The sequence below is a fragment of the Pyrus communis genome, chromosome 12, assembly GCF_041283825.1.
Source record: "Pyrus communis isolate YQ-2024b chromosome 12, ASM4128382v1, whole genome shotgun sequence".
Lineage (NCBI taxonomy): Eukaryota > Viridiplantae > Streptophyta > Magnoliopsida > Rosales > Rosaceae > Pyrus > Pyrus communis.
Genome location: NC_142576.1, coordinates 20,888,040 through 20,903,449, shown reverse-complemented (window position 1 = coordinate 20,903,449; position 15,410 = coordinate 20,888,040). Strand labels below are relative to the sequence as shown.

The window sequence follows — 15,410 nt, the reverse complement described above, 5'->3', positions numbered from 1 at the left end:
AAAAATTTGGATGTGCTTCTAACAAAAATGCTCTTATGAGCGTAAGTGTTTTTTTTTTCCTTCTTCTTAAAACATGTTGAAACGGACCTTACTCCAATTCCATAATTTAAAAAATGTATATCTTTTTATTTGTTAAAGAAAGATGCTAGGAAACATAGTTTGTTGCTGACATACAAAGGCTTCCATGAAACAGTAAACAATCCACACCCCACTTTGCTTATAAAATTAGCATGATCAAAGTCTTTTGGGAGTGGTTTTGGTTGCTAAATGCTAAATTTTAGGTTTTAACAAACCTCCATTAAACATAGTCTTATCATATAGCTAGACAAAATGGAAGCACAATGCACAAACAAAATTCAGAAACAAGGTTAAAGGACAACTGCAGTTTAGGTCACTTCGAACAATTGCAACTAATAAATAATAACATGCATTTTACTTTATGAAAAGTTGATTTTCATAACTTAACATGTATGGTTATCACTACTTTGCATTTACAGTAACTCAATAATACTAATCATTAAGGTTTCTTTCAAGAAAAACAATCATCAACTTTATTTCTCTATATCTCTTATTTTTCAAAAGTTCATGATAATTATTAAACTGTAAAAAAGTTGTATGTTTGGGTAAGGACGAGCCAGGATTGTTGACCATTGCCACCAGGGGAAGGGGATGGCTTAAAACACACTCTCCGTGTTTACAATCATGGCCTTTGCTTTCTCCAATCATTTTGCTCCCATTCCCTTTTCTTACGCTTTCCAGACTTTAGATGTCCGACATCATATCCCAAACAGTATCTAAGGCTATATATAATATATGTATATATATATATATATATAATAAATAACCCATCTATAAAAAAAAATTCCAATCGAACAAAAATGTGTCGTCGTCTTCATCATCAAACCAAGCAAGTAGCAACAATACCATTTACCTGTATCAATGGGACCTGCAATCCCACAGATGTTAGTCTGCAGAGTGACAGAGTGGATTTGGAGAATCCAATTCCAATAGATTGATTGGTATATCTTTAGTGTCAATAATCATTTAATGGAAATAAATCCAATAGAATGTGATTACAATAGGAAAAACCCTATACCCTAAACTCGTCGATTCAACGGATACAAACACGTTTCCATTAATATGCTTATTCGCACTTTAGATAAAACTGCATTTTACGTACTTACCATTTTGAAATGATTAATTTAATACTCAAGGAAACAAATATACAGAACTGTGCTAGCATCAGTGATGCGTTTCACAGAGATTTAAAATTTGAGATGTGAAAGATTGATTGGACTTTGTTTTTGGTTTGCAGGATTTTCGTACTGCCCTACAATTCACTACTACTAATCTACTAAGATCTAGATTGTTTGTTCTCTCATTTCCATGCTTTTTTCATTCTTTTTTATTTTTATGGTCACGATTAAGTCATTATGACTTGTGGTTATCTGTGTCTGTGTGTCCCATTACAAACATGGCCGATCATGACATCAAAAGTCAAGATTGGGATGCCATAGACATAAGATAGCTGAAGCCACAGAACTACTAAATCGACACGGCTAGTCATGAGTCATGGGTAAAGCTGCAGTTCCAACCAAGGGATAATTGATTAGAAGGCATGTGAATTTACACTCCTATGGCATATCAAACAGAACCTAAATAATTTTCTGCATAGTTTGTAAGAACGAGCAGCGGTTGTTTCCAAGGAATGCGTGCAATAATTAGATTAGAGACGTGATAATCCCACGTTGGCTTTGGAAGGATTAGTGTATAAATGATTAGGCCTCTTCTAGGTTTGGTGTCTAGTTATATATTGGATTAGATAACTCATTAAATTTTCTTCTGGGTTTGGTGTCTAGTTATGTATCCGTTCTGCCTTGATAGGATTGAGGTTAAGTTTTCTTTTACCTTTAACATGGACAAGATTTGGAGGTTGCTGTTCATTTCTTCTTTGATCCAATCAATATTACCAGGCACCCATTGGGCTTTAAAATTAACATATTCATGTACATGTTGGCGGATTCAAGATTTTAGCATTGAGTGGTTTCAATATAAAAACTTTAAAAGAATTTTTTCTGCAAGTCATCTCGAGGCTTCCAAACACATCCAAGCAATTGGTACGGTATCCGATTCATGTCATGAGGAAATTTGTGATATGGTGAATAATTGCCCGGGGTTAAGCTTAAATACTAATACATAGTTGAAACATTTATTACTGTGTGGACCATGGGAGACGGGGGAACTCAAACAAGTAATAGAAGAGAGGAACTCTCTTTCTAGAAGAGGGATTAGTAGTAAAAGTTTTCTCAATAAAACTACTGTCTCACCGGCGAGTACAAGCTTACTTGCCCAGTCCCACCAAGTGTACAACTCAAAGACACATTGAAAAAAAAAAAACCGATAAACCACCAACTTTTCATTCATAATCTTTGAACAAACAACATTACAAGCTACAAAGACTAAAGTAGTCCACGATGAGGTTTCATACTCCGAAAACGTGTCATAATAGTTTTATTGTTAATATAAGAAAAAACATATCAATGATGATTTGGAACTGTCCAAAATTAGAGTTGAACTATTTGGAATATGATTGTTTGAATTAATCAATCTTGATTTTCACTTGCACTGTCATTCCATACTTCTAATTTCTACACATATCTATTAATCAAACCAAAAACCATATCAATTGATGAAGCTAAAACGTGCGTGTGTGTGTATATATATGAACTAACCAACACATGATCTAGACAATATAAAAAAATTATAACAAATTAACAATAACTATAATCTATTATGAATTTAAATTTTCCATCCAATACACATCAATTTTAACATCATGTATAATTAATTTAGATTGGTGGTGGCTTGGGGATCGGTTGGGTAGGGTTAAAGGAAAAAAGGGAATTGAAATTGAGAATTACGCAATTCAAGAAAGTGAATGCAAAATAGAATTAGGTGGAGATCTCGGGTAGGTGGAAAAGAATAGATTTTTTTTTCCTAATTAAAATGGGTATTCCTTAAGTGGCTTAATAAGGAGACTTGCTTATAACTATTTTGTTTTAAGGCCATCTCCAATCGAGGGCTGGCCAGATGGCTCGTTTTAGCCCTCTGGCCCTCCAAGAAATTAATATTTTAATGAATAGTACAAGGCTATATTTGCCTCCGTCTCCAACCGAGGGCCAAAGGGCCATAGGGCTTGTTTTAGCCCTATCACAAAAAACCGTCTCCAACCGAGGGCCAAACATAATTTAATATTTAAATTTAAAAACTACAACAACTTAAATTCAAATCCAACAACTTAAATTTAAAAACTACAACGATAACTGGCCCAAAAAACCAAAAACATTAGAACTTAAATTTAATGAATGGTTTAGGTATTTATAGAAAAAAAGAAAAATAGAATTTTTAAGAATTTAAAAAAAAAAAAAAATTGGCCCAAAAAACCAAAAAAAAAAAAAAAAAAATTGAATACAACAGTTAGCTGACTAGCCGTTGTATTCAAAATTTTTTTTTTAAGCAATCTCTATTTTCTGGCCAGTTCTCTAGCCTTCTCTGATTTTGTGGGGCCCTATTAGATTCCCCAGCCTTCTGGCCTAGCCCTCGGTTGGAGACGGTTTTCGGGCTATTTTCGGCCCTCTGGCCCTTTGGACCCTTCGGTTGGAGATGGCCTAAATGGCTTGACCCAAATGGATGTTGTCTTGGCCAAGTCTTCTAAAACACAAAATAGTTTTCTTCTCATTTGTTAAACATTTGTAGAACCTCAGCCACACGTCCGCAGTTGCACTCTTCTCCTCCACCATATGCCCAAACTTGAGTAGTCCTCAAAGGTCCTCACAGCCACTTATCCGAGTTTCTGTGTGGCCCTATACCACCTAGGTCCCTTAAGGCCATCTCCAACTGAGGGCTGGCCAGAGGGCTCGTTTTAGCCCTCCGGCCATCCAAGATATTAATATTTTAATGAATAGTACAGAGCCATATTTGCCTCCATCTCCAATCAAGGGCCAAAGGGCCATAGGGCTCGTTTTAGCCATGTCACAAAAAATCGTCTCCAACCGAGGGCCAAAGGGCCATAGGGCCAAACATAATTTATTATTTAAATTTAAAAACTACAACAACTTAAATTTATGTTGTATAATTTTTATGTTGGTTAATGTTATTTAATGTTGTTTCATATTGTTTAATGTTGTTTCATGTTACTTAATTTAATTTAATGTTGTATAATGGCTTAGGAAGTTATAGGAAAAAAATAGAATTTAAAAAAAATATGAAACAAATTTTGTAAAATAGAAGTTATAGGAAAAAAATAGAATTTAAAAAAAAATGAAACAAATTTTGTAAAATAGAAGTTATAGGACAAAAAATAGAATTTAAAAAAAAAATAGGAAACAAATTTTGTAAAATAGGAGTTATAGGAAAAAAATGGAATTTAAAAAAAAATATGAAACAAATTTTGTAAAATAGGAGTTATAGGAAAAAAATGGAATTTAAAAAAAAATATGAAACAAATTTTGTAAAATAGAAGTTATAGGAAAAAAACAGAATTTAAAAAAAAATATGAAACAAATTTTGTAAAATAGAAGTTATAGGACAAAAAATAGAATTTAAAAAAAAATATGAAACAAATTTTGTAAAATAGAAGTTATAGGAAGTTATAGAAAAAAAAAAATAGAAGTTATAGGAAAAAAATTTTGTAAATAAAAAAAAAAAATTAAAACTATGAAAAAAAAAAAAATTTAACAAATAACAGCTAGCTGACGTTAGTTAGCCGTTGTATTCAAAATTTTCCCAACTATTCATATCGGTTATAACCAACACTATTGCTCTTATTCATGTCGGTTATATCCAACAGTTTTAAGCAAAAATTTTGACCAGTCCGGAGCTAGTTGGCTGGCTGGAATGGGCTAGCCCTTTGGCCCTTTCAGATTTAGTGGGGCCCACGAGCCATTTGGCCTAGCCCTCGGTTGAAGACGATTTTTGGGTTATTTTCGACCCTCTGGCCCTCTCAACCCTTCGGTTGGAGATGGCCCAATGAATCCTCCAGTTGTTGGGCAATCTGAGTGGCCAAATTAGATGGAGCAGCGTTTGGTTCGTCGAGATGCAGATTGCTGAAATAAGTAACATCAACGCGCATGCAACGACTTGGACAGTTTAGGTGGACTTAAAAAAAGCCAAATTTCATTTCTTTTTTCTAAGTCGATGATCAACCTTCTTTTAAGACAACTTTGGGTTCAGCTTTTCCAAGAACAGTCTGGGCTTGGGTTTAGAATTTTATTTGGTAGAACAAACTTATGGATCAAAATCTGAGCCAGACAAGTGCGATGTAAGAGTAAAATTTATGATCGGTTGCTGAACTTTCATCCTAGGTCGTATTTGATTTTTGAGCTAAAAGTTTGTTAATTGAGATTCCTGAGTTTAATAAAATGTACATTAATAGTCTCTTCGTGAGATTTTTCGTAAATTTGATTAGATGGCAGAACATAACACCTATAATAAGTGATGGTGGGTTTTAGATTCCATGATCAGTCACCGCTAGACCACAAGATTAGTGTATTTTCCCATGCAAAACCTATATTCTCGCATTTGTGTTCAAAAGTGATGGTGGGTTTTAGCTTTCATATTTTCTCGTCCGACGAAAAATTCAAATTTGGTTTTAACTTTTAACAATGGGGTGTGTACATTTGACTAATTAGCCTCTAGCCACAGGTCATGTTAAACCAATGCATGCAATACACCGGTGTCTAAACAGCTAGAACGAGACTCAAAATCTAGTCATGCAAATCCAGTCAACCAGAATCTCATATAACTGCGCATTGTAGAATTTTAATATATAAGACTGGGATTTCGGTGATTGATCTGAAGGGTGTGCATTTGTTCAGTTGTCACTCACTCAGTGTTTACCTTGGAGACAGATTTCCAACCCATTCAACCTTTGGCCGATCTACAGTTTCAAGTTCTGGTCAATTACAATGAGAGAGGTAAAAACTTTTACCCCACAATTACTTATGATTTACTTATTTACTTTTTAATCACATCCCATATAAAAATGATGCATACTTTCTATCAACATAAAAAAAAATGACCACAAGATCATCATCTTACAATGAATTTGGAGGGCTAGGATTTGGGAAAGTGGAAAAGGATGTTAAAGAAAGAAAATGAGACGATCCCTAACCAAACCAATGCTGGGAACAAAGATGACGGAGAAGAATAATGAAGAGGGGAAGGAGGACCAAATAAACGAAACTAAAGTGTAAACTGATTCCAAGATAATTGACAAATCATTCTATTAATCCTTTCAGTTTCTAGGATTCGGATTCATTCCACTCCTTTGTGAAATGAAGCAGCTCAATTGATAAATTATGTTTGTCTAGGTCGCTTGTGGAGAGATTTTTCAGTGTCTGGAAAACAGGACAGAACATCACATTGTTGGGTTTTTCCAGCCCATGATAAATTGTCGTAAGTCTATTGGGAATTAATAGTCTTTGAGGATTAAATTGTTTTCCCAATTGGAGTTAGTTTCTCAATTGGAGAAAGATTCATAACTAGATTCCAATTTGAATTAATAATCCTTATTTAAGAAGACTTTTATTATGTCTATGCAAAGGGGCTTTTGTACTAGTTTTGAATAAAGAGTAAAACAATAAATGGTATACCACTCAAGGGATTAGAGTGCGAGAGTATTGTAAAGTATGCGAAAGAAAAAAAAAAGAGAAGTGTATTTCTTGTTCTTGTTTTTTCAAGTTTTTTGTCAAGTCTTAATTATGGAGACTTGGTAAGATTATTGATTATACTCATTATTGATATAATGAAAGATTGTTGTTGTTTCTCGTGGACAAAGGCACATATTGTTGAACCACGTAAATTCTTGATGGTATTTTATCTTGGTTATTTGTTTTCGATTTCTTGAGTTTCTCATTCTTAAACGCGATATTCTCAACGCACATCATTGTACAATGGGAGGAAAGATTTTTTTTTTTTTTCTCCAAGTGTTGCTCCAATTGTATAATAACATGAGGTGTTCCGCTTCGTGTTCCCATCACATTGAAAAATCTCTTTCGCTTGTGATGCCTACAGCATGAAAAGAAGCAAAAACGTAGGAAAGGACATGATTTTTGATGCAGAATTCATTACCTAGTCCCTACTTTCAGAGTCTGACAAGACAGTTTTATAAACAAAATACGAAGGGTTTAATACATACCTATACAACTTGAGCTAGATTTAGAGTTTTTCTGGTTAAGCATAGAAGCAGATCTAAAGGGTTGACAATAAAATGAGTACTATGTACTTTTCAACGGTTGAGGGACCTGGTCTACCATGAGCATCGCTGATAACAATTTCTTCTAGTTACACATGATCAAAGCTGAAAAAGCTGTATACCCCAATGTCAAGCTTTTGAGCGTTGAATCGAACTGACAGGGTTGGGAAGCAAGGGCAGTTTATATGCCTGGATATCCAAAAAAGAAAAGTACAAGGTATGCAGGTTTTCCACATAATTAAAGGATTAACAGAAGCAAGCAATCTTATAGAGAATTATCCCAAATGACTGCTAGCATAAGAAGTTCACGAGTTTATTTACAATGGAACTATGAAAGCGGCCTACTAGTAGTACAAGTAGTGTACAACGATTTGCCATGCAAATTCAAAGCCTACGATCCTTCGGTTAAGGGAGGATCATTATACTGAAAATCTAAAACCAAATAAATCAAGCAGATAGCGGCGGAAGTTGCATAATCACACCTCAAGAAAATCAAAGGACAAAGGTTACGGCAAAAGGTGAATACTTCCTAGAGTCTGCACTGGGAACGGCATTTAAGGGGGGAACGGGGAATAAAACAAAAGTTACAGAGCACATACAAGATTGTGTTTGGTGAACTGAAGAAGATGCTTTCAGTTCAGTCTTCTTCTTCTGTGGGCACGAGAATCTCCACTGTCCATGTCCGAAACTCTTGACGAATCATTTCTTCTTCTGGAAGACGAAGTTGAAAGGGAAACCATGGAATCAATTTCCACAGCTGTGTCCAGTTGGCTCTCTGAATTTATAACTGCTGCAATACTTGAGAAAGAATCTCTGTCATCAACTGGTGCAGGCTGCTGTTCTTGATTTCTACCTGGAGGTGTAGGATGGTTACGATAAAATGACTCAACTAACCTTTCAGCAGAACTCAACGCAGACGAGAAAGAAGATAGTGTTGCTCTGTGCGATTGTGTCCTTCTAAGTAGCAAGGACTGAAGTTGGTGGTTTTCCCTTGTTTCAAGGCCAGACATGTTGCCTTGCGTTATATCCACAACATCATCTGCAAGTGCCACTGGATTTTGCTCTCTGCGCAGTCCTCGAGATGTCAGAATCCTATTTAACAAATTAGCTCTTTCTGCTGTTTCCCGGGTATTCTCAGGCTCTGATGGATGAATAACATCCCGAGTCAAATCAAATCTGTTACCAAGACGGCGAATCATCTCCTCTACTGGAAAAGTTAACGCACTCCTCTGAATGCTTTGTCTCAAACTTTCAACCCGACGTGCATGAGGCCTAAGAGGGATCTTAAGATTTGAGTCGTCATCTGGCTCACGCACATTGTTTCCACGACCATAGATTGGGGTGACATTCTTCATTGTTACCTCTCCCTTACAAACAGGGCATTCCTTTGCATCTTGCACATGTAACCAACGGTAAATGCATGGCCAACAAAACAAATGACCACAACAAGTTACAATAGGGTCCCTAGCCAAGTCCAAACAAATATTACAATCGAAAAAGCTCCCATCACTGCCACCACCCTTTTCAACATCATCCTTATTCACAGAATTCTCATTTTCCAAAATCCCGTTGTTATTTTCACATGTCTTGGACGCTTCACTCGTTCTTTCTTCTGCGGTAACACTACCCTCACCAGGTTGTAATGTACTTGAATTACCAGAATTGACCATCAGTTCATTCAACTCCATGGAAATGTTCCGCCCTTCAGGTGGCGACCATGTCCACTGCCGCCTCACAGCTTCAGCAATTCTGTGAAAAGGCGAATCAATCCAAGTATCCAAATTTACAGGCTCATTCAACATCGAGCCGACATCAGGACCAGGAGCCAGATTCAGGTCAAGGTTCATTGCATCAGATGTCTCCTCACCCATCACAAATAGACCCAAAAGGCTTATTAGATCACAACTTTAACAAACCCAGATCAGAAACCCTAGCTTCATCACAAAACTGAAGAAACCCAAATCACAGAACCACAAAAAGTACCCAAACTGAACAACATTTGGCGCACAGTTCAAAAAACCCTAATCGTAATTAAAAATACGAACAAATCCGTATGAAACCCCATAAAATTGAAGAAACCGAGGTGGGAAAAAACCCTAATGGGAGCGAACCAAAATCGGAAACTTCATCCCCAACATAGAAATCAGCAAGTCAAGTTACGATTAGGCCATCAAGTTGGCGACTTTGATGCATTTCTACCATGCTATCAATTTCTAGGAGGTAAATTTTAGGGTTTCAGAAGCAAAGAAAACGAAATACTAAAGAAAATAAACCCCTGGGTCATGATTAAACACCTGGAGTGAGCTCGAGAGCGAGTTGGCGACCGCCTGAGGTGAGTCTGGCCCGAGTCGACTCGGCATGAATGACCCTCTTTTTCTAATCAGCGATCTAGTCCACAGAGAGAGGGATTAGATGGATAAGTGTGGGCAATCAATTTAGGAGCGGGCACAGGGGCAGGAGAGAGAGAGAGAGAGAGAGATGATCCTTTTAGAGTCAAGGCTTTGTTTGGGAAGTTGATGATTGTGATGAACGGCTGTGATGGAATGTGCGGACCAGCTTGTACTGCAAATTCCTCGCGTTGGCGTTTAGAGTCAAGGCTTTGTTTGGGAAGATGACGATTGTGATGAACGGCTGTGATGGAATGTGCGGACCAACTTGTACTGCAAATCAAGTGGCTCAAATTGAGTTTCCACTAGGCATTACTTTGGGTACTTTGGGCACCAGAATGGAACTTTCAAGTTCTTTCAACTGACTTTGGAACAACTTAAGATGATCATGTCTCAGGCATTATAAGAAAATCAAATGAATTGAATTGAAGAATCGAAGAAAATCAATTGACAGAAATTAAAAAAAAAATGTAAAGTAAAAATATATGTGTGGATAGCACACTCCCTTAAATAATCCCGCCCAAATCATTTCTATACATTGGGCTAAAACAACCATGGGGAGAAAATAATTATTTGGGCCAAATTGCACCTACGAATTAAGCCTGGCCTAATTCACTTGGATCCACCCATGTGCATGGACATGCGCGTCTGACCCCCAAACGCCCCACACTCACACGCAGGAAACACGCCGCACTCCAGACGGAAGAATAGTAGGGCCCATGACAACTCCTTGGTTGATCAACGGGCCAAATAAAATATGAATGTTGGTTGATCCAACAGTTATATTTCCAACTCTTTTATTTATTTATTTAGAGTATTGTTATTAGCATTTCAAATTTCTCATTCTACACTCCAAAATTTCTATATTTAGAAAGAAAACTACACTTGTGAGGAGTGTAGAATGAAATTTTTGGAATGCTAATAATACTTCTCTTTATTTATTTATACTTATAATTCTATGACTGTGATTGAAGGAGATCAAATCTAATCGTAAAAAAAAAAAAAATTACCCAGTGACGTAAATTTTAATCTAATAGCTAAAATCAACCAGCGACCAATTATTAGAAACACTCAGCAAACAAAAAAATAAATAAAAATAAATAAAAAGATTTAACCAATTATTATCCGAATGGGCTCGAAATTAGTGCAACCATGGATCAAACGTGGACACAGTTGTCATGTTATTGGATCGTATAGTTGGGCCATATGTAGGTTTTACAAGCCCGGTAAGTTAATAATTGGTTAAATTATTAGTTACCACTCCCTCTTTAATTAAAAACAAAAAAGGAAAAAGGCAAATATTACGAAATATGCTTAGATGTGCTCCACAGTGTTTATATTATTGCTTATTGGATCGTATAGTTTGTAACACAAAACCTTCATCTATCAAATATAAATATGACCGAATTATGGACCTAGATGTGCTCCACTCATGCACTCATGACTTTAACCTCCATTGACATTCTTACAATCCAACCTAATCTCCCCACTAGTTCCCACTAGTGGACTGATATTTCCCATATTGATCATCGACTGAGCAAAGCTCTGAAAGAAGGCGCTCTGGTTGCTACTAAAGCTATTAACAATGGAAACTGTGGCAGCCCCTGCCGTCGAAAATAACTCTTGATCGGATTGCAGAAGGCCTTGATTGTTTTGAAGGTTTGTGAAGTAGTTGTTGTCAAACGCATCTGGAGTGCTGAGATCGAGGTTGGCTAGAGCAGTTCCGCTCCCATTTTGTGGACATGTTTGTTGGAGAGTGGTCAAGTAAGATGAGTTCAGTGTTGGATCGGGGTTTCCTGTGCTGTTGAAGTTGTACAATCGATTGCTAAATGTTCGACATTGAGCTCGTCCAAATGTATGTGCCCCTGCAAAACATGATGAAGTATTAATAAAGGGTTAATTAACATGTAATGTAAATAGTAATTAAGTAGAACATTGGTGATTAAGCAACATAGTTACCAGATAATGCAACGAGGTCGTTGGTGTTCAGCCCAACAGCAGAAAACTTGGAAGTAATGTTTGCTAAGCTTTCAAAAGGTGAAGGAATAGAGGTATTGGCTCCAGCCTGGTTTGCTGTTAGGCTGTCTCTTCTCCCTAATAATACATTCCATGCAGGGCCTCCTGACTGCAAAGTAATTACGACAAGCTCATGAACTACGGACGTACTATAACAGCTCAAAGGGTTTTGGTTTATACTCGATTCTTATTCACAACCGAAGTGAAACCCCCTTCCCCCTTCCGCCCCTTTGGATTAGCCCTAACGGTGAGACAATGAGTTAAAGTTTAAAATAAGATAAGAATTCGATTCCCTCCAATGTAATTGAAAAAAAAAATAATCCATAAAAACTTCCCTCCTCCAAACTCATTTTCTCTAGCGTATAACCCTTCATATTATATTTTTTTCGAAGGATAATGTTAGGGAGATTAAATTTTTTAAACTAAATTTGCAAACCAAATGATGTGGTTGTTGATAATTGAATTATAATTTAACAGTTGATTAACGTGTTTATTTTTTATTTGTGACACATCATTTGGTTTAAAATTTTGGTCTCCTTAGCATTACTCTTTTCCGAATTAAACATATTGATAAGGATCCAACTAAGCAACTTTCCAAATTAAGTTTGTGTGTTAGTTTTTATATTTTTTGGATCCCTAATGTACCCCCATCTAAGCTAATATGGAAAGGTCTTGTAATTACGTTTTAACTGAACATGTGCGTTGAATTTGGCAAGGTCTTGTAGCCATGAAATCTGGTTCTAGATGTACAATTTAATTTGGTTTTTTTTTTTTTTTAATTCCAACATTAAATTTCAATTTGAATATACCTAATTTAGTGTTTAATTTCAACAATATCTATTGTTTAATATTATAAAAAAATTACGTAGAGTATAATTAATTATATGAAAATCATTTACCAACAGCATAATTAGATGAAAATAATTTATCTACTATGAAATTAACTTACCTTGTGTTTAATTATTATGAAAATAAAGTACCTATTTTTTATTGTTTACAAAGTTAATGTATGTACTTTTTTTAATTTTTAACAAAGTTAATTTACCTAATTCACTTGTAAGTAAGAGGTCTTAAGTTCAATTCTCGTCAAAGTAAGATTTGAACCACATTATTGCTAGCTCATTGTGAGGCTAAGTCTGCCTCCTCTCCCATTTAGTGTAGCTAATATGGTTTGTTCAAAAAAAAAAAAATTATCTACGTCATTTTATGGTAGTAATAATAATAATAAAACATAAATAATATCTAACGAAAACTAACCGCATGATATATAATGAATGACTAAGACGTGAAGATCCCTAGGATTCCGGATTTGGAGAAGATCCTCATCTTTGTGGGAGTTCACACAAAATCAAAATATATTAAACAAATTAAATGTTTGAAAACACGTATAAGAGATTTGGTGGCATGATTTTGTAAATAAACACAACTTCATGGACATCTTTTATCTAATATGACATCATATTCAAAATGCATTTTAGCCAGTGGTCCTTGAGGTTGACATAACTCCTCACTTTGATCCCTGAAATTTGAAATCAATAGAAGTGATCCCTGAGTATGTCCACCATCAATCATTTTGATCATTCTATAAAAAATCTCTATCAAATAAGGACCGAAATAACAAAAATACCCTTAATTTAATAAACAATGGGCCAAAATGATTTGACAAAAATCAAGGGTACTTCTGTCCTTTCCCTTTACTTAATTGATATTTTTCACTTAATGACTAAAATGATTGATGGTGGACAAACTCAGGGACCAGTTCTATCGATTTTAAATCCCAATGACTAAAGTGAGAAGTTATGTCAATCTCAGAAACCATTTTGACTGAAAAAGCCTATTCAAAATTTGAATTTTACATAAAAGTTATACAATATATGTGAATTTTTGTTTGGAGTTTAGGAGTTGCAATGGCCGTAAACAACCTCAATGAATTTCGATTTCCCCTCCAGCTGTAGTGAAGGATATTTTGTTTGGTTTCCTTATTTAAAACGCAACGCCCTCTAGCAAATTGGATGAGCTTTTAGTTTACAACTGAAACACCTTTGATCAAGACATATTGGAAGGGTTTCAATTTCTCTAAATGTGCAAATTGTGAACTCTTTTTCTTAGGAGCTACACACACACACCCCCTTTTTATTAAAAAATGGGCAACATATATATGCCTTACTGACTCACCAAAGAAACAGAAGCTTCAGCCGCAAGCGCAAGAAGGTCAGCACAAGATACAACACCTGGGCATGAATTTTCCAGAGCAGTCTTGATATTGTCAACCACATCAAAGCCTCGAGTGGAGTTGGTGTTTGGAGCTGCATCTTTCTCACTCTGTTGTATGGTTCCATTTTTGTCCAACAAGATTGAAGCATCACAACCCTGAAATCACATCACAAACTAACAAATTTGAGTTCTATATGTATAAATTATTGCTACAAGTTTTGAGAAAATTTAGTACTATAGATAATATGGTGTTTACATTGACGAAGCAATCATGGAAATGGAGACGAATAAGGCTTGCACCAATCCTCGAATCAGATTGCAAAGCTTGTTGAACCGCACTGCGCACAATGCTTGTCACGTTTGGACAGGTGGTGGAGTAAAATGTAGAGTTCAGTTGAGCATTATAGTTAGGTACATGTAGCAGAAGTAAAACTACTACATATGTGGTTGCTAATGCCAAGGAGTGAGTAGTTGAAGAAGAAGAAGACGACATTTGATTTGTGTGCTACTTAATCAGTACAATGGGTCGCAATATTAGTGGCTAATAATGCACAACTAATTTATAGAGGAGTGTGACATCATTTAAAATTAATTATAGACAAGAAAGTCAAAAAGGGTGAGTAATAATGTTTAACGGACACTGAAAGTCACCTTGCATGTCGCCTTGCATGTCGTGGAGCTTCAATCAAATCTTTGATAGGAGTCAAGATCTACGTTTCTAATATAAAAAGCAAATGTTGTCTATGCTCGGTGGAAAACAACCACGTTTATGCATCATGTGTCGATTCAATTTCCTCTTAATTTTTCTTTTCTTAATATCTTACTATCTAACCCAATAACGCTATTAATCTACTAAAAATATATATAAAAAGCAACTACTACAATGTTGATATGGATTTACTCATCCTTATTTATATTTATTTTGTTACATATACATTAGTTGCTAGTTTACTAATTTATAGTTACAATTTAAGGAATTGAATTGAGAAATAGAATCTAGATTCATATTGAAGTTGTTTATTAAATTTGTGGCATTTGTGTATATTTTAGTTCTTTGAATGAACTTTGCTTTACCAAAAAAAAAAAAAAATCTCTTTATTCTAAGGCGTAGTTTTATATGCTAGTTAACAGTGATGTTGAATTTTAAGAAATTATGTGAGAGCATTGCATTCTCCTCCTTCTTTCTCACAAAGAATTCAATTCATCCAACATGAGGAGCTGAATTCCTTTTTCCTTGTGAGCCCCACTTTCGTTTTGATTCATCCCTAGTAAGTAAACATAGAATACTCCGTGATCAAAATCTAACTCCAATTTTGATTTTGATTACAAATTAATAAATTTCATCATGTGTGGATAAATTGTAGGGGATGTGACTTTTATAGACTAGGATGCTCTCCCTTTTTCTTTCTATCCTCTTCCATCCCCTCATCTCACACTCCTTATTTTGTATTTCTCTTTCTATAAAAAATTAATATAAGATGTTAACGTAGTTTAACCATGACCGTTCAAATAAAAAAAAGAGAAGGAAAAAAAAGAGG

General features: G+C 35.4%; 2 protein-coding genes across 2 annotated transcripts; both read right to left on the bottom strand.

Moving 5' to 3' along the window:
- Positions 1 to 7,530: 7,530 nt before the first annotated feature.
- Positions 7,531 to 9,830, bottom strand: LOC137744935 (uncharacterized). Its single transcript, XM_068484753.2, has one exon. It carries the CDS (start codon positions 9,124 to 9,126, stop codon positions 7,888 to 7,890), a length of 1,239 nt encoding a protein of 412 aa, XP_068340854.2. The 5' UTR covers positions 9,127 to 9,830; the 3' UTR covers positions 7,531 to 7,887.
- Positions 9,831 to 10,943: 1,113 nt separating this feature from the next.
- LOC137746270 (peroxidase A2) lies at positions 10,944 to 14,415 on the bottom strand. Its single transcript, XM_068486345.2, has 4 exons — positions 14,129 to 14,415; positions 13,834 to 14,028; positions 11,602 to 11,767; positions 10,944 to 11,507 (listed from the first exon to the last, which is right to left on the bottom strand). The coding sequence occupies exons 1-4, from the start codon at positions 14,363 to 14,365 to the stop codon at positions 11,089 to 11,091; spliced, it is 1,017 nt and encodes a 338-aa protein (XP_068342446.2). The 5' UTR covers positions 14,366 to 14,415; the 3' UTR covers positions 10,944 to 11,088.
- Positions 14,416 to 15,410: the final 995 nt, after the last annotated feature.